This window comes from Photinus pyralis, unplaced genomic scaffold (genome assembly GCF_008802855.1).
Source record: "Photinus pyralis isolate 1611_PpyrPB1 unplaced genomic scaffold, Ppyr1.3 Ppyr1.4_LG4, whole genome shotgun sequence".
NCBI lineage: Eukaryota > Metazoa > Arthropoda > Insecta > Coleoptera > Lampyridae > Photinus > Photinus pyralis.
The window spans coordinates 3235685-3261581 of NW_022170511.1; the positions used below are offsets into that span (position 1 = coordinate 3235685).

General features: G+C 35.6%; 1 protein-coding gene across 1 annotated transcript in view; it reads right to left on the reverse strand.

Moving 5' to 3' along the window:
* The window catches only part of LOC116167903 (carbonic anhydrase-related protein 10), a 348976-nt gene that overhangs the window by 319034 nt on the left and 4045 nt on the right, over positions 1-25897 (reverse strand). The window contains exon 2 of the mRNA XM_031483500.1: positions 21211-21394. Within this exon, the coding sequence (XP_031339360.1) occupies positions 21211-21265 (55 nt within the window). The 5' untranslated portion in view covers positions 21266-21394. The remainder of the gene's footprint in view (positions 1-21210; positions 21395-25897) is intronic.

The window sequence follows — 25897 nt, forward strand, 5'->3', positions numbered from 1 at the left end:
ATACATATAATTCCAGAAAAGCAAGATAACACCATTGAGCTTTTGGTAATATCGTTGTAGCAATATAATAATGTAAAGTTTTCGCGTCGAGCGGCTCGGAAAATTCAATACTGTTCCTTTTTCACAATTCGGTCCCCTTTCATTATTTCAAAGACAATTAAGAATAACATCTTTCAATTAAAAGCTGCTTTATTTTCACTTAAAAGACCCAAATACCAACTTAAAAAGTAACGATTGTTCAGCGGTTCTCATCCAGCTTTAAGCATGCAGCTGTTTTAACAGTATCAATGAACAGTTCTCTCAAAAAGCAGTAGCCAGTAATAATTACTTGAATATGCATTTTTTTTTCATAAAAATATCATTTTCCAATTTAACGCTGTTCATGATTAAGGTAGCACCAAAGAGAAAAAATAAGCTTTGTAATGCCGAATTATATGATATTGCTATTTAAAAAAATTCAAGATGGCAGTCTTACTCAAAGTCTCAAACACGCTGTATTAAAAAAAAAACCTTTTTAACCTCAAAATATATTTATCTATTAATTTCAAATGGAAGCGTTTTAATGTTCATGTCTATATCTTAAACAGTGAGCGTGAGAGCTACCGTTCCATTTTTAATAGCGGCCCTGTATAAGTACATACAGGAAAAGGAAATTGCCAAATAAACTATGGTCCTAAACGTTGCATGGTGGGCTTTTGAGGACGGTAAGACCTTTTATGGTATGGTTTTAAAGTCCACGAAACTCACATCAGACACTCTAAAAAAGAGATAGATACGAATGCCATTAAAGGATAATTAATAATTATATTTAAATGTTATTGAAGGCCCAAAATTTGTAAAAGACCCTTGCAATCTCTTAAAAAGACTAAAGCTATAAAACTCTAAACGGTCTAGGAAGTGCTCCCAGATCTTCAAAAGATCTTGGAGACCCTTTAAGACTCTTTGAGATTGTTTGTCAAAAACTTTCAACTAAAAAAGTTTCTAGAGGTATTTTAGATTCACAGACTTACAGAGTCAGCAGACGTATGAAGAGCTTTTAAAGCTCATGAGAAGGCTGTCGAATACTTTTTGATACCCATGAAGAACCTTAGAGACTCTCACGAGGTGTACTTGTATTTCCCTATATAAATTAGCTAGTTAATCTTAGTACATACCATTGATGATAAATTGTTCATGCAGCAGTTGTGCTTACCTGAAACAAAGAGTATGCTTTTATTTAAGAAACTTTTAATATATATCACTACACAATTATTCTAGATATCTTTATTTAAGAAAATAGTATATTGTTTATCAAAGCCCAAAAATGAGTTTTTACTGACAAGTCTGAAGTTTTGCGTATGAGCCGCCAAGTTCAACGAATCTCACTCGTAAGTTGTGAACTCTAAATTTTTTTTTATTAGTATGTGAGAATTGGTTGAGTATAAACGACTAGTCAACACAGATACAGAAATCAAAAGAAGCAGAGAAGCGGAAAAGAGGCAGAGAAGTATACTTTGATCACATACTGGACGAGTATCCATTTATAGAAATGAAAATGACAAATGAAATACAATTTTTTTCTCTGTTTAGTGTGAAGGTTGCATATGGGTCATGAGATTTTTTAGTCGCCAAATAAGATGGATTGAATGAGAAAGTAGAGTACAGCGGAATCTCATCTAGGCGTTGATAATAAAACTTTTTACTTTAATTTTCCGTTTGAAATTTTAATGTCGAGATAGTAATTAGAAAAATCCTTAACATCCCTTTAATTATTTTTATACTTGGATTTGTTGTAAAAAAGTTTAACAATCGGTATGGATTTTTTAACCACAACGCTGGTGCAACTTTACATATTGTGAACGCAAAAGATTTAGTAGATCGCGTCAAAAATTATTATTCATTCAAAGTTCGAACCGAAAGTCGTACAACCGCAGTGTGTAGGAGGACGGCTGCTATAATTCTTAAACGTGAATATTGCGAAGCGTTGCTGTATTAATACAAAAGCGAACCTATTTTCGTTTTGGTGCATATTTCAACTAAGGTGTTCGTGTTTAAATAAAGTGTTAGGTACTACAAAAGCGTTTTGGGGTCCAAGGTGCAAAACATTCCGTTGCGCTGGATTTGTAGTGGCAAGTTAAGTAAAAAAAACCCATGTATTAATCAAAATTGTGCATAAAATGTTGTTTATATGAATTGCAACAAATTTACGCACAAAACGGATACCGGTAAAGAAGGTTAATGACAATCAATTCAAGTTTTTGTTTGCTACTAAAACCCTAAGTTACAAAGGTACATGTTTGACATGTACGTACACATGCGGAACATCGGCAATTTATTACTGTTCAACTACTTCAATCGTAAGAAGCCTGAAGCACATAGTGTCAACCACATTTCGAAATTCAACCCAATTCAACTGGTAATAGGGGAGGTTCATTCGCATTGCCCAAGACGTTCCACTATCCAATTTTCCAAATCGCTGCTGCCTTCCAAACGAGAAATCCAACGAACAATTGGAGAAAATTTAACGCATCCATGAAAGTTCCTTTGAATTTTTGTATTGTATAAAAATAAGAATCAATCGTTTTTGAGGATTCTGTATAAGGAATTTGCATTGGAAGTCATTTTTATATTCCTAAAGAGGTCGATTTACATGGCTTTATCCCGTGAACAAATTAGTGTATTTATTTTATAAATGATAATTACACTCAGGCGAAAGTGGTAATTTTATTTTTTCCCAATTAAAATTTCAAGGCCAGTAATGCCAATCTTTGGTGTGTGTTTTAAATTTTTAATTTAACATTCAGGATGTGTGCAAATTTGTTCTGAATAGTAATATGTACTTACCAGGTGTTTGAATAATTGAGAAGACCAAAAATCCTGATACCTAATTAGGCCGGCTAGACTACCGATACCAAAATAACCCGAGACATCCACCTCTACTCTTAATTTTTGCGATTGAAGCAATAACAACCTTCACTAATTAAATCAACAGCGTTATTCCCGACGGTATTCGAAATTCCATCTACGCCGCTACAACTAATAACCACCTTCATCGCTTATCTCGCACGTGACGTCTGCCAAAAAACCAATGAATTATTGTCCTATGACAACTTTCAATGAACATCTGGCCAGATAAAACTTAAAACTCACGCAAAAATTTCCATAAAACGTTTCGCGATTTAAATTTATGATAGAAACTATATACAACAAATAGAATTAAATGAATTAAACAATTACCGACTAATTTTACAGTAAACTAGCATTAAAACCAAAAGCAGCAGAGAAAACACTAGGAAAACAGAAACCGCCCATGTCACCGAACAGAAAACGAGCCATGGATAATCACAGCAGAGTAATCAAGAGGTTTGGGTAAAATCCACATAAATCTGAAACAAAGAAAGAGCTAAGGGGAGCCTAGGAGGAGAAAAACAGAGCCTTTGAGCAACACGATATCAAGGAAGAATCAGACATAAGCACAAGTAGCTAAGAGAAGGAGGAAGAGAGGACACAAAGTAACGCAGGGAGAGGACAACAGTAAAACAGGAAAACAGGGAAGGAAACGATACCAAAGCATAGGAACATCGGACACTAAAGAATGCCCGGAGACGAAGCTATCACCAGAAAGCAGAGTTCCAGTGGCGAAGCTGTTGCCATATCCGTTCGGGTCGGATAACACCCAGTTAGCCTCCCCCTACAACCCCCCCCCCCACCAAACCACAAAACAGCAAACAACGAAGTAGTGGTGAAACGCCCCTGATAGTGCCTACCAGGGACGCATCCCCTCGACAGTTGACTAAATCCTGGGAGAGGGGGCGACGCGAGGCATATGTCAAAGTATCAAGTATCAAGGACCTGATTACCACCCGACATATAATTCAAAATGGAGTAGAACGCACACCGGACAAGTTTGCTTGATAAGCAATTATGCATAACCAAATATATACCATCCAGGAAGTAAGTAGTTTAGTCGGTCAGAATGTGTAAATAATTAATAGTTAAACAAAGTTAACTTTCAAGAATACTATTTCAACGCGAACGCGATCTGCCCTTCATGCAGCACACATTTTCATATGCATAGGTAACTACATTTTAGAAATGGCATTTGTTAAGTTTATAATACTCAAATAAGACAAACTCCTCTGTTTGTATAAAATATTATTAGGGAAACTTTGTGAGGTTACTTACTAAATGTAAATTAAGTTTGCGGTGTAGATAGCCGGTAGCGTTTTATCGTTTACCTCCATTTCCCGAAGGAAGGCACTAAACAGCAAGTCATAAATGGTATACAATATGCGAGTACTAGTATAAACTCCTTAAAACGCGTGCATTATGTATCAGGTGCTCGATACATTGTTACGAAGTTCTTTATAAAGTACGAGAATTTTACAAAGTAGACTTAAAAGATATATACTTTCGTTGTTTATTTCATTAGTATTCTCACTGTGCACCTTATGTTTAAATTTTAATTAGAAGTGAGTCGTAAAATGAGAAAGTAGAATAATAAATTGTTCAAATAAAATTTATCTTTTGAAGTAATCCCTAAATGTCGGGTTATTCCTCGGTGTAAGGTTAATAATGCCAGGGTGAAATCGATAACGCAATTGTAATCTGTTTGGTAAGCGTAAGTAAATGTGGTGTTTATTGCACGAATCCAACATTGAAATCATGCGTGTACAATACTTTAAACATCAAAGTAGATGACGGGACCTTGCCGGGGCCGTCTGCTTGTTTAACAATATATTCAATTAGCACGCCTTTGTTTCTTACTTTAACAATGTGGTTCATACACAACGTGCTTGGCTACATTGTTCGGTCGGCAGCGTTTGAAGCTAGCTGAATGCTACTCACTTCAGTGCTTTGTTAGTATCAACTACTGTGAAAATCCAAAGTGCGCATCCTGATCTTTTAGCGTGCGAGATTCTGAATTTCTCTTGTGTGCATATTTGCATGTCGGTCATTCGATCGAAACTTTCTTCCATCACCGAAAGGGGTGCCCTTAACCTCCACAATTTGTATAATTATTTCGGTCAGCAATGGGTTGACAACAAAATCACTACAACACAATGTGGGACCGTTGCCATTGTTCGTTTGAATTCAATGTTGAACAAATCCCATCCACCCATTTTTCAATTAATTGAGGTGTTGAAGAGGAGGCGGAATATACAGGGTGTTTTTTGGAAGCCTTACTTAAACGTTTCTGGAAAAGTGAAATAGGTATAGGTTTTAAAAATTCGGAAAACCATTATCAATTGTTGAAAACGCCAACCTTCCGATTGTTATATTTGCAAGAATTGTGAACAATCGTGCTGTCCGTGGAATTTTGGATAGCAAAACCTACTTTTCAATAAACAATACTTTACCACCAGTTAGTAATCTTGTGGCATTTTGGCTAGTCACTTCGGTGTACTCCTTGCAAGAGGGACTTACTCTGTGGACTATAAATCAACGAGCTTTATCTGAAAGTATCACTTTTCCTTCTTACCCGGCAATAGGTGACGAAAAATGACACTGTGACAGTATACAATGAAATATGCCCTAAACAGGCAAGTAATTGTTGCATACGACAATGATTCTTGCAAGAGTGCCTACTGTGTGATTAAAGCTTTTCCAATACTATAATAATTTCGATAAGTATAATGCAATTTCTTGTTTCGATATGAGCTCAAATTATGATGTAACCCACTAACCCACTTTAAAGGCAATTAATGAATGATACCCTGATAATTTGAAGATATGGATATGTGTAATTCCAGAACTGTACACGAGGAGTGAAATAATTAGATATAATCTGCACAACTTTGATATGAAGTATCAGATAGCTACTTAAATACATAAAACCATTTTGGTAATTCGAATGTCTCCCTTTTATCTTTTTAAAAGTTTTTCGCACCCAAGTCATTAAACTTTTTAACAAATTTTTGTTAAAACGTCCACCATTCTACTTTCTTATGATACTTTAAAATTAATTAAAGACTTGCTTATAAAGTTTCTTTCTCTTGAAGCAAAATTAATTAATAGAACCCTGCATCAAGAAAAAAAATGTTTCAACGCAACCGATTGGTAATTAATTAATTTGGACGGTGTCGTGGCGGAATAATGTAATTGGTTTCCTGCGAAGGAGAAAATGCAAGCCCGAGTTGTGCAAGTTTTATGCATTCTGATTAAAGTAAAAATTGCATTCAGCGAGAGATTCAAAAGTACTAATATTAAACTAAATGCGGAAATGAAAACGGAAATATCTTTAACCGAACCATTTGTAAGTAACAAATTCAACTTTTCAGATAAAGTTGTAATAGCTCAACAAAAAGTAAAATGCGAAATACTACTTCTGAAAAATTACTTCGCTGGTGAATTTTTAACATTTCTTCTCGACCGCTATTCGCCGAAAAGGCTTCAATGCTTTTCCTTATATTCCGCACGTAGTTTCACCGCGTTTTAATTAATTTTGAATTTAAACTTACCAAAGCCTAATACCCCAAAATGTATCACCGTTGATCAATTACTCTCACTAGATTCATATTAGTCCAAGACTACCCTAATGCTTCAGTTTGCTATTGACCAGATCTGGATCTGCATTTACTTTTAGGTCATGCAGTTCGTTTTAGAACCCGTCCCCAAAGGCATCTAAGCTAAGCCAGTGTTTTAAATTTACGGTATAATTAGAATGTAATCTGTGATATGCGTCTATTAAGAGATGTGTTACAATTGCACGTATCTAATAAGTACTAAATTACCATAAATGATTCGTTTGTCACCTGCTATCTTTGTACGAGAGCACAAACGGAGTTGAAACTATCATAATTCATAAGAAGAAAGAAGCACCCACAAACTGAAACTACCTACCTAATCACTCCCTCAATATTTTCGCTCCTGTTGTACAAGCGTGTAGGGAATTTATAGCCCTTTAATGATGAACAGAAAATCTGTTTCGACAATCAGCGCAATCGAATTACGTCCTCAACACATCAGATAAACCGATGTGTTTAAAAAGGCAAATAGAATTCAATAGGAATTCAGAAATGCCGCATTCGTTTTAGAGTTTATACAAATGGAACTCATTTAATTTGATAGTAAATTTGTTTGTCTTCGAATTCTAGAATAAACCATGAATGGCATTCGTCGAATCCTATTTTGTATAAATACAGGAATTTGGATTTGAGAGTAGCATAAAGCTTTGATTGGAATTGATAATTTTATAACAGTCGCCTTGTTCAGGCAACGAAAGCGTCGTTTGTCAACGCACGAGGATCTGTCAGATAAAACACAATCACTTTTCAATTAAAGTCCTGTTTATGATGACAACATTCAAATATTTTCATTCAAAATGAATTCAAAACCCGATTACAAATTTTATTAGAACAGAACCGCCGCCTGTGGTTTTTATATTGCAAACAAAGTCAAATGTTTGCTTTTTCCGTTATCGCAAGCAGATGATGTTAATACCGCCACGTTCATATCCACCACCGTATGTTTTTTTATCATTTATAAAACAAAAAAAAAGCTGAACAAAAAGGCCATTTCTGTCTAAATACCCTACATCTAAGTTTTGATGTACTTTAAATATCAACTACAAGACCCATTAGATGTTTTATTTGAAGTCCCTCTTAAAAAGGCGGCAGAACAAGTTTTTTACTTCGCCCTTTTTGTTATCCCTCTTCGTGCTTTGCGGGATGACCTTAATTCGAGATTTCTTATATTTTCTTTGGTCTTTTCTTTACATTACTATAACACCTTTGGGAACAATCGGGCTGCGAACAACCGCGCACATAACGTAACCTTTTCACCCTTAGCTACGATAAAAATCGCCAATACTAATTAAACCCTTCAAGTCTACTTAACTTAATACCGAGGAAAATCAATATTTAGCGATGCCCTCCGAATCGCATTACAATAACGTTGTTCCAAGTTATAAATTTTATAAACATCTTGGAAAAGTGGGCAAATGAAGGGAATTTATTGCCCTAAAGCGGCGTATGGGCGGCGGATTTTTTTCTTTATATAAAACGTTATCTAGCTTAGAAACCTGATGATTTACATTAGCATAAATTTAGATCGAAAGCTACTTAAATAATGGCTAACACCTAGCCTGAATTCCTAAATAACTATTATGCCCCATATACATCCGCATCTGACTCGTAATCGGTATAAAACTTTCAGGACGATTATCCAACCTTCGATTTAGTGATCCCTACCATTTTGACAACTATTTATCTCGGAAATCTTTATTTTCCTGGGAGCGATCCCCACACATTTAAAGCAATTTACATTTTTAAATTACTTTAGCAGGCTACATTAAGTACGACATTTCCCGTTTTTAATCTTCTCATTAAGCGGTTAATGAGGGCGGAATTATATTTTTTTTCGCAAAAGAATTTAGTTCGATAAACTACGTTTCTATCTTAATAAAGGGAGTTAGCGTCGAAGATAGGGGTAAAACGAAAAGGTAAAAGAGTGATGCGAGTAAATCACCGGTTAGCGCGTTGGTCCCGTCATTACATTACAAATGATCGTCATCTATCTGCGTTCGTCTTCCGGTAGCTTCTCTAACAACAAATTGTGAAGATATCGAATAAGGTGAAGTTAATCCAGGCATCCGAGGGTATGACCCACTAGCGGCCTTCCGCTCCGGACCCGACTTCATCTTCCGGTGTTTATAATGAATTATTCCCTCTTGGAAAATTAAATTTTATACAGAAGTGTGGTCATTATTTTTCCTCCGCTACACTCTAAACAGAATGTTTTTAGAAGCTACGTTTTTCAAACTTACTCACCAAAATTTTAATTTTTTAAGGTCATGAGTACAAGATGATTTTTGTGTTCGGAATTAGAAGTAGACGGATCTAATGGTAAAATGTACCTACAGTCATTACTTGCTATTTACAATCTATACATTTATTCAAGGGCTCTAGTCGATAGTCTTTTTTCTCATATCCCTTAAATACGTACGAGGTGCCCTCCAATAGAGTTGATTAGAGCCCTGATTAGAGCGTTTCTCCACCTAGATTCACCACTTTGCTTCATTTACAAGACGGACTATATACCTAGAAACAGTATATTTATGCGTCCTAACCACTTTTTTAATTAAGTTATTGGGGCAATTATCTCTTGAAAACATGCCAATATATTCTTGAAGTTCAATTGTCGCTCAAAATTATCGGATTTATGGCTCAGTGGTAAGAGCATTGGGTTATAAATCTGGAGGTCGGGTGTTCGAACCTGGGTTGAGGTGAATTTTTCATCTGTGGCGGAGATGGAAATTACCTTAGACCAGTTCCGAGCATCCTACCGGCTACTCCGAATTAGTTTTTCCTGCAGTTTTCCTAATTCGTAAGGTAAATACCGGATTAGTATAGACCATCTTAAGACCTTCTGCAGAGGCACCTCTAAATAGCATTATGCGGGCCACTCTGTAATTGGGCGCATGCCTGTTGAGGGCCCAAAACAAGAGAGGAATAATAAAATTTCGTTCGTTCGTTTAATGAGGAATTGGCTATTAAAGTGTAGGCATATCACTGGTCGTTTGCGATAAGAACTTTTGTTATCGGACGAAATTTAATTAATGCACTGTTCTTGTCTCTGCTAGAAGAAATAACGAAGATGCAGATGTTACGATGTGCGTGTTAGTTCAGCGTAAGTGGGGACGCGTTCCTACGAAGCTGGCGTATAAAGTCTGATTGTGGTTGGCGGTTGATTTGAAAGATATTGAGGAAGGAGTGATGTTTCCTTCAATACCGCAAATAACGAGAAGTTCCCTGAAGCTCTCAACGTGTGTTTTTGTATATTTGATAAGTGCGTCTGAATATCTCAAACCTCTATACGACCAGATTATTTGGATTATTAGAAAAAAATTGTAAGTAATTTAAGTTTTGTTTCTTATTTTATTTATTGACCGCCTGCGTCCTAGGTATTATGTTCAAAGAAACTCTGTAAGCGTCTCTTCCTTTTGGGGATTTTGTTTTTATTGTTTCTTGTTTTTCGGAACCAATTGTTCTCATTGTCGGTCAATTAATTGTGTGTTTATTCGAATCCTTTGTACGAACCGGATAGTCTTGATGTCAAAGCCCACTAAGAAAATAAAATGAAGTAGCGTATTAGAATATATACTTAGAAGGTGAGAACAGGTACAGGTTTTCCGATGACCACAATCAAGTTGATTTACAACGCCATGTCTCTTAAACTAGGATGTAGGAATTACATTGAAAGGACTTTCGTGCATAAAGACTGAATGGAATTTCCAACAATTACTTTTAAAAGTAAGTTCCTAGTAAACACAACGGCACCGTCACTCTATCCAAAAAATACGGTGATAGAATTCTGTAACTACATAAATTTAATCATTTCAAAAAGATTTACAATACGAAAATCTTAGATAATTATCTTGGGAGAATACTGGTATACAACTCGCTAAGCGCACAAAGTGAGGAAGATACGGTATTAAATATAAACAATAAAAGAGCATAGCTAAACATACAACTAGATTTCAATGGATGTTCAAAGGAAGAGATATTTACCGGATATAAGGATTTCGCGTAGGTATCTTGCCATTGTAAATTTGAAATGCGCCTTTTGCTACAATTCTACTTCAGTAATTAAAATCTAGGTAATATAACATTTAATAAGATTTGTAGTAGAAGGATATTGTGAGTTGGAGTGATGCAGCTTCCTTTATGTTTAATATTTTACCTATTCACCTTGTACTGTTGCAGCTTTTGTTTGAATTGGAAAGCCTTATTATTTAACAATACGGATTTTCTTAATTAGTTGCGTATAAACAGTGGCATCGTTTACAGGAGTTATTAAATTAAAACCTTTTATATTATACCACTCAGCGGCGCTATTTGCGGTTAAAATTAATCGTGACATCGTGACAAAATAACTGAAATTTTGCATGCATGCAGATATAGGAATTACTAAAATTATTATTGCATTTTTGCGCTTCGTATATTACATTTTTAAAGAGCATCCAGAAATTACCTCTAGGGTGTATTCAAATTATTGAAGCATTCCATTCGCTATTTTAAATAATGAAACCGCAGCGTTATATCGCTTCCTGTTTTATTTTTTAAAGGGGCGGCTGGTTAAAAAATCATTCCGCGAGAACGTTTCGAAATACCATGACCGCCATTTTAACAATTAGATAAATACCTGAAGTATGAATATTAAAATATTAATTGAAGAGACGTTGTATTGAGTAGGTAATATAAATAATGGCCTGGAAGTAATTCGTATTCTTTAATGTCTATAAGAGTAACATGCACTTTTAAGTATAGGTTTGATTGACAGTTTTATAAGACGCAATTTCCGGAGATGTGTTAAAACTCCTTATAAAAGAGCTTTATTCCAAGACCCAGAAACCCTATTTCAAGATATATGAGAAGCTGAATTCCACTTCATCCAGAATAAGGGTTGCAACTCCGCAGTTCACAGTTCTTAAAAAGTTGAATTTTATACAGAAACAGATGACAATCCTTTGGACAAAATATACCGGGTGGTGCACGGTAAGTAGGAACATAGGGATTTAACATTGGAAATTAGTCTTATGCAATATCCTGCTCTCCTGTACATTTTACAGAAAAAACTGTAGAGTTTAAAGTGCATACAAAACTGTTTTTACATATAAGCTTTTGGTATACCCGCAAATTTAAATATAAATTTCAACATTTCTGTTATTAGTAGCAACAGCCATGACTTTTGTTGTTTTATGAATTGCTACTAATAACAGAAATGTTGAAATTTATTTTTAAATTTGCGGGTATACCAAAAGCTTAATAAAACATGTAAAACAGTTTTGTATGCACATTTTAATTCTGAACAACTTTAAACTCAACAGCTTTTTTCTGTAAAATGTACAGGAGGGCAGGATATTGCATAAAATTAATTTCCCATGTTAAAACCCTATGTTCCTATTTACCGTGCACCACCCGGTATACATATACTATGCGATCAAAAATGAGTTGCTGTCGAGTCGGTTTTGAAATTTTTTTTTACATGGAAAATCGTATTTAACTTGAACTTCCAAAGGCGATTTGACAGCAACTCATTTTTGATCGCACGTTATTAGGTTATAAGAAACAACTGTCTGCGTTAATAAGTCGCCATTTTGTAGGCAAACGTGGATATGAATAAAAAGGAGGTGGAGAAACTTGGAAATATGGAAAAGGTAAGTACTGAGAAAGATATATGGAGGAGTAAGAAACGAGGAAGGGTTGGGGGGGCGAAAAACACAAAGATCAAGAATGGCAAAGAACAGACATGCCAAGAAAGTGATGTTGGGGGAGAGGGAGGAAAGAAGAGAAGGGTTAGACCAATGAGGAAATGGCTTGTAGCAGTGAATAAATGGAATGTAAGATAATTTTGTAATTCAAAGACCTGTATGCCTGTTTAATGTCAAAATCATTAATTTATGTAACGGTATAATATTTAGGGGGTTAGGTATATGAACGATACATAAAATTCATTGATATAAATAACTACTTACTTGATTTTAAGCATCTGTTCGGGCACACAGGTTTACGGACAGACGGACGGACAAGATGAACTTATTTATTTTAAGAAAAAAATCCGCTGTAAGTGTTAGAATACGTTAATTTTGTATTGAAGGGGAACCAAGTACCTATAACTTCATTTTCGGATCTTACATTTCATCCGCTTACGTTGGGGTCACTCGTTAAAAAATTTCCATTGAGGGAGCTTATGAGATTATTGCTTAGTCTTCGAATCATTTCACTTCACTTTATGCATGAATCGTTTAGTTTTGTATTTAGTGTCATCGCCTTCCAACTAGGTATATGTGATGCCAGCGATCAGAAGGGGTGGCGCAGTGACTTTGATACATAAATGTTAGTCTCATTATCCCCTCTTGCACTAGAAATAAAGCTAAACTGTGACAAATTAGTCATTTGGAGAAGTACACGCGTATTAAGCTCGAACGAAATTTCCGCGACCATAAACACGCACTTGTTCATCGTACAATGCAAGGGTAGGTGGTCGTGAAAGTTTATTCGTCAAAGATACTTTTCATATAAAAAAGATATTACAGCTAAGGGTGCGCAGGATATTAGAAGAACGAGGTCAAAATTCTGCAAAGAAGTACGATTTCGCAAATGAATAATCATAAAAGCTTTAATACCTGTAAAACAATATCCCATCTTTACGACATAGTGTAAAAAGTGTATATTCTTTGTTCCTCTCCTTTGGAAAATAGACGCTGGCCGAAACCGGTATAAATCACAGCAGTAATAGCCGTATAAGTACATAAAATTACAGCTACCACAACATTACGGTCATTGTGTTAGCGAAATGCCTAAAGGGTCAACCATTTTTTCGCATTTCTTTAACAATATTTTTTAGAAACGTCCAGATATCGTTACAAAGGGGTAATATATGGCGGCATTATTTATGTATCAATATACTTACTCGCATAATGGAAACAAACAAAAAAGTAATGGTCAATTTCGGGAACGTATGCCGTTCGGCGCAGTAAAACAAAATGCACGTACAATTTTCGAATTATAATAACGAAATTTGTGGTTATAAAAGAAAAAAAGACTGGTAATATCCGACGATCTTGTCTAGAAAATTCATTTCAGGTCTGGAACGAATTCTTGGTTCTATTCTTAAAGACCTTCGGGCGTTCTTGTAATAAAATTGCACCTTAATAACAGTTCGCGTTTTGAATTAAAGTATGCACACGTGACTTATGACACGTCAAGAGCATTTTGCATTTTCATGATTTATGTTGTTTGGAATTGGTTTCCTGAATTCGTTCCGCTGATTTGTTTTCCAAACCTCGTATTGATTGATTTGGTTATGCAGTCGATTCTGATTACATTCGTATTTACCAAAGCACTCCGTTCTGATTTCTACTTTTTGTTAGAACAGTGTTTGTTTGTGTAATTATGGTTTATACAGTAAAATTTGTATTACTACATTTTGTGACAACAAACGAGACCAACCCTCCTGTCCTTTAATTTAACTAACCAGAGGTAAATTTGCATTTGATTTTTAATGGTTTATGTGAAGGGGATGTGTTTGCTGATAAAAATTGGGAGATTGAAAATAAATAATAACTAGTAATTTATCGGACACGCTCGATACCGGCGTCGGTACAAAATACGCGAGATGTTAATAATCAAGTATGACAGAAGTGGTCAATAAACCTAAATCGCTTCGTGCTGATAACAAATTTGCATATTCAGTTTTTAATATGTCACCCAGCTTTACGTTGTAATTTCAGATTTCCTCCCTTCACGTGCTTAGCTTGATAAAGCTGCGGTTATTTAAAGAGGTAAGAAATTCTTAAATCCATTCCATTACTCATGCTCAAGTTTGCATCACTTTTTGAAATAACACTTTGGAACACCGCGAAAAAAGTTTGAATTATTCTACTAGCAATAATTTCAGCGGCTTTTTGTTGGTAGTACTTCTTTATTTGATTTACGACGTAGCTAAAAGTAAATCCATAAAACAGACTTATTTTACTAGATCCAGTAATCTATCTGCGTTGATCAGCTGCATTTTGCGTGACATTTATTTACGACGACGGAATGTTATTAAAGGCTTCCTTGATGGGAATTAAAATCACACGGAATTTGCATAATTTACATAAAGCTATTTTCTCTGATAACTTTCTTCTCAATATTTGCGCTATAAACGCATACGTGGCGCATTTGCACATTTCCAAAACATTTAGACTGCATTTCAAAGTTTGTTTAAAGTCTCGTGTGTCTGTGCTTTGAACTATACATGTAAGACAAATATTCATTCATTTTAATAGCGACCTATTATTACCATATAGTGGAATTAGGTATATTAATGCCAGAAGAGGTGTTAATGTAGTGCATTCAACGGTTCCAGATCTCGATCAACAAGTGCCCTTATCACTCTTTTGTCTCAGGTCAATACACAAAATGTATAGAGCGTACTTCCAACTAGCAAAATAACACACTCGATAAGGTTCTTTCCATTTGCTCAACGATTGAAAACTCCAAAAATGATCAATCCCCATGCCCACAGCTACCGTTTCAACCCAAACAACTACATCCGCCAATGTCAAGCATAATTGCCTAGGATGCGACAAATCTGCCACACACAACCGACGGACGCAGTTTCCCTTCATGGCATAAGATATGCTTAAAGTGTCCTAAATAAAACCATTCAAAAGGCACCAGGAATAGCAAATCCGACCACGACGCCCACCTTAACCCATCCAGTTACTGCTCCACACGATTTCAAATCCAACCGATGAGGAGAAGTCGCAAATTAAGGACTCTCTCCTCAAGCATTTCGATTCCACATTCGAAGACGTCACTCTCCGCCCAATGAACGGAATCCCGATGAAAATTGAACTGATCGAAGGTGTAAACCCCATGTAAGCGTTACAACTTTTCCGTTTCGCTGGAGAGACTCCGTGAAATCTGAATTAGATACTATGGTGAGCAAAGGAATCATAGAACCCGTTACAGTTTGGTGTCATCCCATGGTTATCGCCGCAAAGACGAGCTCTGATGAACCACGAAACACTGTAGATCTTACTTACAAATTCGTTCGCCGTCCTGCCTATCCTCCAAGAGCGAACCCTCTGCAGAGTAGGACAAGCCCTATTTTGCCGAGGAATATCTAATGACGTAAAGGATGTGGTCCACAGTTGTTGGGAATGCGCAGCGAGTCGTCCCCAGAATCCCACCCCCGCATAAATAAGCTCCTACTCGTCTCGATCTCCAGAAAACCGCAATAGGAAATTCGATAACGTTTTCGAACTACGTATTCTTTCCAAAATGTTCAGTTTTTTGGCTTCTTATAGCAGCTACCCCGAAGATCGCCGGTGGAATTTCCTTGAACTAACCAAATTTTGACTCAACTATCGGAACCCACCTGAGCCGGCGCCCGGATGTCCTATCCCGAACCGTATAGATGTGGCGAATTTTTAACCGCGCTCGCGCACTTCGACGACGTCGCTCCCCAGCCGCTCCAGGGGATTGTCCCAGGTGTCATTTTCTCAGAATCGATGAGAATTTGCATTAGAGGTAGGTGGGTTCGACGTGATAATGAGATATCACAGGTGGTTTGTTTTTAGGGTTATTGTTTTAGGTTTATTTCCTCCGTTGTTCAAACCTACATTTCATTTCCAAATACGAAGGTTACCATATTAGGCATTTCCAAAATAATAATCAATTTCATAATTAAATTATTAAATCATAATTATCATTACAATAATGAATTAATGACTACAAGTGAAAAGCTCCACTACATCGATCTTCATTTAGAAAAAACAATTTTCCATCATTTTTATCGATCATATTGGATCCTCCATTTTGTTTTTAAAAATTTCACATTCTCAATTTACACCCCCAAAACAAACTAGTTCCCTCCTCTCGGAACCACCTATTTTGGTAAGGGGTAAGTAGGGGCAGTAGATGGTAGTTGGTTGTCACATGTAAAAATTATTCACGTTTCCTTTTAAAAATAGCGTCTTAGGAAATAATTCATGGGACGTCTGGCACACCTTCAAAGTTTAGATTACCTATTGCTAAACATTCCATGACTCTAGGACAATTCCCCTAAAAGTAGTTCAAAACCTCAGAAGTGGGCCTGGACGGACGCACAGATGAACGGACAAACCGCAAACAATAGCACATTTTTTAATTCTTAAAAAATGCGCTAAAAATTTGTTGTACCTAAACTATTACGAGGCTATATTGACCCTAGCTTGAATTGTTCGACACATTTGGATTATTTATCCATAACCCTATGTAGTAAAGTTTCATTTTAAACTTTGAAAACGGGGTCCTTTAATGTTTTCATTGTGTTCCAGTAGTTACTAAACGAATATTTGCTATTCAACGCCGTGTTGTCAGGGTGATTGCCAAGCTAACTTTTAGGGAGTCATTGGTCCGTCATTGGAAACATCCTCAAAGTACAAAAAACACACGTAATCACCGTAAGTCTGAGAAGAAACGCTTCAAGTTTTCTAATCGGGCATTGCGATTATTTACTCATTTAAATTACTTTCAATTTTGTTCTACATGGGTACTACGCAATCACATTTTGGCATGTATGTAACAAAGGTAATTTTCTACTGCCATTTCTTTATTTTATTATTTACAAAAGTATACGTTTCGTCGATGGCAACGTAAAAAGCCTGAAAAAATATTGTGCCAATTTTGGGCTAGTGAAGCTTCTCTACGATAAACAAGAACTTTGGTTTAGGCGTGGAAGTTTTTTAGTACCTATCGTATAGCTTAAAACCTCGCAGGAAAGGTAAAAATATATGAGTGGAAAACCTCCTTTGCTTTATTTGCATGTACATTTGTTGTTTTGTTAAAGCCGAAAACTTCCTAGCGAATCCTACATTTCCTCTATTAGTAAATAAAGAAAATCCACTAAAATTTTCATGACTTACACTCTTTGAGCTCAAAAGCACTATAAAATACAAATTAAATTTTCAACAACTTGTCGTTTAGCGACGTAAAAGCGAAATTTCCTTACTTGAAGGTAAACATTGCCTCCATGAAGCAAATGAAGACGTAAGCAAGAAAAAACATGGCGACTCGTTAAATTACACGGATTTAGGGGCAAACACCTTTACTTTAATTTCTTTGTATATTCCGACGGAACTGATGAAATAAAGAAGTAACCTTGCTAAAATACAGGCAAAGGAAATGAATTTGTGTTTAATCTTGCATACTAATTTTGTAGACGTGAAAGGAAATTGAATTGGGAAGAATTCCAATAGAAGTAATCAGTTATCTTATTTATAATTAAATTATTTTTCACGCTAATTGAATTTATGTAAGAAAGAAATTGAATTGTTTACATTCACGTTCATTATTTATTTAACAACGTTTACTTTCCAAATACTATGTTGATGTATTAGGAGAAAAGCAGCGATGTGCACACGTTAAGGTGGAAAATAGCTATAATCCGTAAGGGAATATTTATTTAATGTGAATGTTTCACAGTGTAAACTTTCAATATTGGGTTTAGTTATTTATTAAAAAGGTAGTTACGGAAGCGACTAAACCTTTCAGCTAGATAGAAAGCTCAATTGGATGGTATAACTATAATTAATACCTACTTTGTATGGCATTATTTATGTTCATTTTCAAATGAAACACTAACTACGTAACAAAATCAAAATGTAAAATGAAAAAAATAAATGAAAATGTTTGCATGGCAACGACTCCATTTTGTGATATATTTCATCTTCAAGATCATCAAAGATGACCGACCTCATTTTTTTTAGATCACCAATTCAAAGAACCTTTGTACTTGTTTAGTGGAAGCCCACATTCATGCATGTGGAATAATATTAATTATACCATGGATAGTGTACGCTGAGCACTTGTGGCCAAAGTAAAGCGATAGCCGTATAGAGAGAATCGTAACTCAACTTTATGTAAAATTCCATATGGCGAAATTTGGGTGCCGTCTAAGTTATCTCGCTGTCCTCCTGACGAAGACTTTCAATACTAAATAGAGGTCTCAAAGGGGTGATCTTTAAAATCTCGTCCATGTGAAGTCCAAAGGTTGATCGCTGTTCAAAGGTCAAAAATTGGTGTAAATTTCAAAGGTTGCTCGCCATTTAAAGTCCTCAGCTGGGTCGTCGGTCAAAGTTCAAAGGTTTCTCGACTTTCAAAGTAGGTAACGGTTCAAAAATTCCTCACCCAAGGTGATAATGATCTTGGGGTGTGAGATTAAGGTGAACTTAAGTTTCCCTTCTTGCGTGGTCTTTAAAAAGTAGTTCAAGCACTAGGCCGCGACCCAAAAAAATCTCAACATTTTATCGTTTGAATACCTCCTTATCCGTGACAATTTGAGAATGACATAAAGACTACATATTGTGCTGAACCTCCCTGGGTTAAGAGAAAAATAGACATTTGGTTTAACCAAAGTTGAAGTGTGCTTTATCATCTACTCTTGGGAAAATATAGATTCATGTGAAGTATGCTTTCTCTAATTTATTCTACTATTGTTGTAACGAGAGAGGTTTAGATTTAATTTTTTTCGATTTTCACGCAGAAATAAGTAAACTCGAATTTTTAATGCTAAAGAAATAGTCAAGATTCTTCGCAGAACAAGTATTATTCATGATGATGTAAAGAAACTATCTGGATAATTGCGGTCACCGAAATTTGAACCATGTTACACTGATGGTTTTCAATGGGTTGTTTTTTTAATTGTCTCCAATTGTCAGTCGCGCCTTGAAGTCTGTTTGTTTGGTCAAATTAGATGTACTATGATTAGATGATATAGTAGTTCATAATTTCTTTTTATGTTTGACGGCCTTAAAGCCGTTCGGGATCCGTGGTACGAAAAATCCTAATCCACAGAAAATTAAGGCATAGCCATTTTGAAGCCGCCATTTGCGGGTGTGAAAAAATTACGAAGAAACTAAGGGGCGATTAGTCCAAATGAATGAATTAAGCTCTGAACATCACAGCTACCAAAAGTACGCAGCATTTTCTCGAGTTTGTTAGCGATAAAAGGGTCAAAAGGGTCGAAAAATTCGGAAATTCGGCCGCTTCGTAACTTCGAAATTTGGTTCCTTTGTAACTTATGGATAAGAACTTAAGCAAAGCCTTATACAGTTTGCGCTAACAAAATACCCTTCCGCAAATATTTAATAATCAATAAAACTCATTTAAAGACACTGATTTTTGAAATAAATGTCCGTACAAACATTTCAGTTGTACGTATCTACATATGAAACAATTTTGTTAATTTCACACTGTTCTATACTCGCTTTATGTGAAAAGTATCTAAAATGTACCACCATATCACAGAGCATCTGCTGATGATGGGTCGTTTCAATTTCCTGGAGATTGCTTTCAGTTATGCAAAAGAACAAGCCCTTTCTTGGTAGTCCCAGAAAGAATCACAAACGGATAGCTGGAGGAAATCACTCCATGACTGTCGCTTTGAGTAAACGCGACGGTTCTTACTTGGACCCCCGTTTAAGATACTCTCAAGCTAGCTCTGGTTCGAAAAATTAAAAAAGGGTTCTTTATCCACAAAAACAATTGCCATCGTTTCCTGTTCAAATACTCCTAAAAAATTCCCTTACTAATTTCTGCTCTGCTATAAAACCCTTGGTTTGCAAATTTGTCGATCAGCCAGCAGTGATTTTGATTTCTTCCTCACTGGGGCCTTTCTGGCCCCATTGAAATTGTTTTGGCTATACTATATTGCATGAAAGAAAGGTTAACCGTTATTACTGCGAAGTTCGGAATACTAAATGTTGGTTTTCCTGTTTAGCGAAAATCTTTATTACCGCTCTGAGTTGAAGTGGCGGACTTATTTACCAAGTCGATTATGGAATCAGCTGATTACACTTTTAAGATACATGAGATTTTTAATGTTATAGTGTTAATTTCGCCTATATTATTAAATGAAAATCGATTATTTCAATAAGATGTGCAATTAGTTTTAAACGAGCCTTAGACTATACAACATTAGCATAACGGAGTATAACTGACAACAGAATTGGTTTCTCTCTTGATCTTATAAAACAGCTTAGAAACTGGGATTAAGTCACGTGCGACCAAGTTTACATTCGAATAAATTTGTTAGGATGCAACGGTAAGTTAAGGAAGAGCTTAAAACAAAATTCTTCGCTATAATAAATGAATAAATTTTGCGGTTAAACCAATACCGACAGTAGAAAATTAATTTATAACGTGACAAGCAATAAAACCATCACACACGCCCAATAAAGCAACAAGTAAGTTATGGTAAAACGGTAATATTGAATTTTCGAGCTGCTTTAAAGGTGTAATAGTGCAATACGTTTGCACCTTTCATTTGGCGTAAATTAAGGTCTTTATAGGATTTCACAGTATTTTAATGAAATTGCCAGTCGAGTAAAGAGGCGGACTATTTTCACATACTCGTTTTAGGTCAAAACTTGGAAAGCGCACGCTTTCAGGCGGTGGATGTCAAAACGTGCAGAAACTTCGAATGTTCTTACTACTTTAGAATTCCCTTTAAGATGGCGAGACAAGAATAAATGGAAAATAACATACTAAATACCTTACTACAAAATAAAAATGCTTCCGGTTTTGAGTTTCAAATTAAAACATTTAGAGGGAAGAATTCTCTTTTTACATGCAAACGGAAATAGGATTATTATTGCGGAGGGTATATTGCGGCAATAACTATTTGCGCTTCCTTCATGTATAAAGATAACGTTTCAACTCTAATATTACCATAAAAGAAATAATACGTACTTACCCCCACAGTATAAAAACACTTGTATGAAGATTGCGATCAAAGTTTGTAGTAACATCTTGAGCGTTTCAGGTCAGACTTTTCTTAAGCAATCGAGCTTAAAAGTTGTAATCATTACCGCACAGTAATTAGATTCTAAATTAACATTTCTAGAAGCACCGAGTGTTATTGAGCAATTCCAGGCTACCTGCAACAGAAAGAAAAAATCTTGTGTACACTGTTAATCTCAAAAAAGTTTCAAAGATTCATCAAAAGCAAATTCAATAGCACTCAAACGGATTTACCTCCCACAAAATTTATCAAATGAAATGTAGGATTTCAATTTTCTTTACTTTAAAGGTGAATTTTACGATAGCGTATGTGCTTATTTGCCCACGTTATGTTCGAAGGCAGGGAAATATTGCCCTTTAATTTCAAGCGGAGGTGACTTATGTAAATACTGTGACTGGCACAAAAATGTATTATGTAACGACAGCGTATTTGCGGTCGCGCCCATCAAATTAAATTTGCAATTTAAAAGCTTCCGAAAATCAATTTTGCAAATACAACACATCGCATATTTTGTTTATTAATGTAAGCATCAAGAAGGGCAATCTACATATTGCTTGGGGTCTAATAATTTCAAAAATGAATAAATGTATAAAATAGACATAGGTAGCAGTTTTGTTTTAAACTACCATTAGTGGTGGTTTTTAAGCAACACGAATAATGCCATAATCGACTCTCTGTGGCGTACTAGAAAGACGACTTCTAGTCGAGTGCACCGACCAAAATTTCATGGTTACACTCTGCAAGAACTAAATCTAAATTTACATTTGATGCATTTTTGTAAGTCTGCTAAGAACAGAAATGTGCTGCAACCAATTGTTGAAAAGAAGATCAACGTTGCTATCTCATTCGACACTAGATCAACAATATCCGATTCATACAATGAGGGAGTATTAAAGAGCGCCCGGTTCTAAGTATACCTCTAACAAAGTCCTTCAAGCAAATCCTCCCAGTAAAGATGAAGACTAATAGCTAACATCGAGTACACATTGCTTCCTGAGAAGGGCACTGAGATGTCAGGCATCGAAAGAGCAAAAGCGGCTGCACTAGATACTTAACAATTTTATGGGTTATACACCTAGGCACAGAATCCGTACATGATGCATATTGGGAAGTATAAAGTAGCTGATGTACCAAAACAAGCACTTTTCCCCAATAACCCACAGGTTGAAAAATTTATTGCTTGGGTCCAAAATTTGCGTAGGTATCTTCTTTGATTTTTGTTCTCTTCAACAGTAGTTGATAGGGGGATTGAACTGGCGGATTTAACTAAGTTTTTGTTTTCTTTCTGAATTGGAAATAAGGTTAAAATTCCTATTCCAAGATGGGTGTACCCCTAAATAGAGGATTTTTTCTAAAACCAAAAAGGGAATATCTCTACTAAGCAATTCTGCTAATACCATGCAAAATTGGGGAAAAAATTGACCGGATTATACAGTATAACTGTGGAACAATATCAAACTAAGACAAAGATCATTTCCAACTTCACGTTTTATATGTAAGTTATAGTAGACGCTCCGAAACAGAAATGAACTTCACCTATCTGCTTAATGGATGAAAAATCTTTCATATCAAATGCACTCATTAACGAATCAACCGAAAATATCTAGCAAACGTTGGGCTGTCTGTTTTTTCCGGGAAGTTGGCAGGTATAAACAGGCTTTGCCATAACCGTGACAAGTTCAGCCATTGGTTTTTCACCGTCCGTGTTTGACTGTTTTGAGTGAAGTCAGTAGTGTTAGAATAAATCGACGAGTTCGAGTTGACGAGAAAATTAAACTACTCCAGGGGTAGATTTATACGCCGCCTAAATAAGGAAAAGTGTACATTTTTGTATTTTTATTCAATACGGACTGCAACCTTCAAGGAATTTGACGAGTAAATTTTGATGTGTATAAAAGTAGATATTCGGAATTTTTCCATTGTTCATTTAAGGGGATTGTTTAACATAGTGAAACAGAACGTGGGCACTTTTGGATATTGGATATTTCAATGAACAAGAAATTAATTTTTTGGAGTCCTTTAAAGGAAGATGGAAACTGATTTTCAGTATATGTATGTAGGTAATATTTTGATTTTGTGTATTTATTTGCCATAAAAGTGGTCGAAGGTAATCACCTCGTAGTTTTAATTTTTATAAATAGGGAATTTTGTATTACTGTTTTAACCGTTTAATCAAGATGTTTCTACCTGTTTATTCAATGCAACGTAGCGATACATTCCGTTCGATATTAATTTTATTTGCTTTTTAAACAAACCGAAAGCACTAACAAATAGAGATGAAACCGCGTGAAGCAATTAGACTTTTTATTTTGTACCTAAATTATACAAAGCAAAACGGCCATACATATAATTGGATAATTATTAATTCCGTAAATGGAAAATAAGGATCACAAAGAGCGAACTCGTGCCTCGATATGAACCCAGAAGATATAATTCGTGTATCCGAAATGTTTATATCCGCACCGAGTACATTCAAAGGCAAGTAAAGATAAGGAAGTGCTCTCTAAGAAAAAAAGAACATATAACGCAGATTGAAATTTTACATTAAAACACAGATGGGACCCCGAAGCATTCCCCATAGTAGTAGTAAACAGCTTCGTTCGAAATGAACATTGCCACCGATCTCAAGAGAAGCGCTGAAAAACACTCCTTGCCTGTTTATGTTGTGTACACTTTGAAGTTGCTCCAAAAATTATTTAGTTATTATGCTCGCGCCAAAGCAGTTTCTGCACAATTATTTAAATTGCAATTCTCTCAATTAGCTACCTACGTTTTCGCTTCAAAAAGAAAAGCAAGCTCGGATGGTTCAACTTTACTAATTTGTCGAATGTTCGAAATAAATCCATTACCGGCATAAATGGGAAAGATAATGAAATTCTGAAGATAATTTCATGCAAACACTGAAAATGGTTTCGTAAATCTAATAAACTATTTATTAAGTTCTATTTACACTATTAATTCAATGAACGTTCCAGCAATGGAAATTGAATATGAATCCACAAATGCAAGGGCAAAAGCATTTGCCACGCCGCTAAGAGCGTAAGTAGTGCCTTAGATGCATTCCAAAAATATTTACACGCGAGTGATTGCGATCTAAAACGTAATTAGCGGCCTCCACTAAATTAAGGGCTTGATATGTTTGATAAGTTAAACCAACCGAAACATAAATGTCATCTCAAATTACTGGAGACAGTTAAAATTAAATTTTTCCATTTTTAGACGTAGAGAAGACATTCCGTTCGCCATTAAATTGCCGTATGAGCCTTTACAGCACAGTATTTCTTAATAAAGCCGTTTCATATTGTCCTTGTACAGGATTACAAACCTGACCTATATGGTTCATAATGTTACCGAAACAGCGACGTATAAACATTTATTGTGGATCGTAGATAATATTATATTACCGCGGTTATGGAACTTTGAAGTAATGTAACAACTTAATAGATAATTATTGCAGGTTTAAGTATCTATGGAAGATCAGCGCGTCAATTTATTGGAAATTGGATGCTGTAGCGCTCATACCGCCAACAAAGGCCGGGGTTTATGCGGTGGTAAATTTGAAATTGCACACTTTTGCCTCAGAATGTTTCAATCACGTGCTCGTAATGAATTTAGTTAATGGAGTCCTTTCCAATTTTAAGCGTGAGATAGACAATGCAATAAATGCATCCCTCTTTGATTTCAACAGTAGACATTGTCACATCAGACTCATTAATAAATCCTTACAATGATATCCAAAATTATCACTGATGCATTTTTTTGAGGTTAATATTTCTTACTCAAGCTTAGGATTAAGTAAAAAATACATAAATTGACGTTGTACCTATGTGGAATGCCAATGACGTTGTCTTCTAATTATAAAGTGGATTGGAAAACGTACAAAGAGCAAAGAATCTGGCTTGTCACCAATGAGGGGAAGTGCAATGTTTTCCAACCACCAAATAGATTTTCCATGTCACTGCATTACTGGATCAAGAATTCCATCTATATGCTTGCGGACTAGCAAAATAGGTGATGTAGCTTAAAGTTTACAGAATCAGTAGAAACTATTCTAGTGGAAAAGAGTTTTTAAAAAACATGCCGAAAACTATCACCTGTCACGTACAATAAAGGCGTATTGATCCTCTTGACGGTGATAAGGGTTTCGTTACCGGTGGCTAATGGTTGGAGAGCAGTTTATTCATTTATTTTTGGATGGAAATTTGAAATGTTGGAGTATTCGGAAGGCAGTAGAAATGTTTTCTAATATTATGGACCCCTCTTTATGAAAGGAAATTTGAGAAGATGACATGGGAATTTAAAGGAAACTTAAGGGAGGTTGAAGGAAACATGAGGGAGTTTCAATGAAAACTTAAAGAATCGCATGAGGTGAGCACTGAGACGCTTGAGAGTAGTTTATAGGATTGAGAAAAACTAGAGGGGAACGGGTAAATGAAAATATTTTGACCAGTGTCAAGTTAGAACCCCACTTTTTGAATTTTCAAAATATTTGTATGCCAATCGTTTGTTAGGCATTTGTTAGTCGTTTGTTAGTTACATTTCGACGTTTGTTGGTTGACCGTTATTTAATTATTTAAATTTCAAAATTTGAGCGTATAGTTAACCCCACACTTTTGGAAATTTCAGAATATTTTTATTT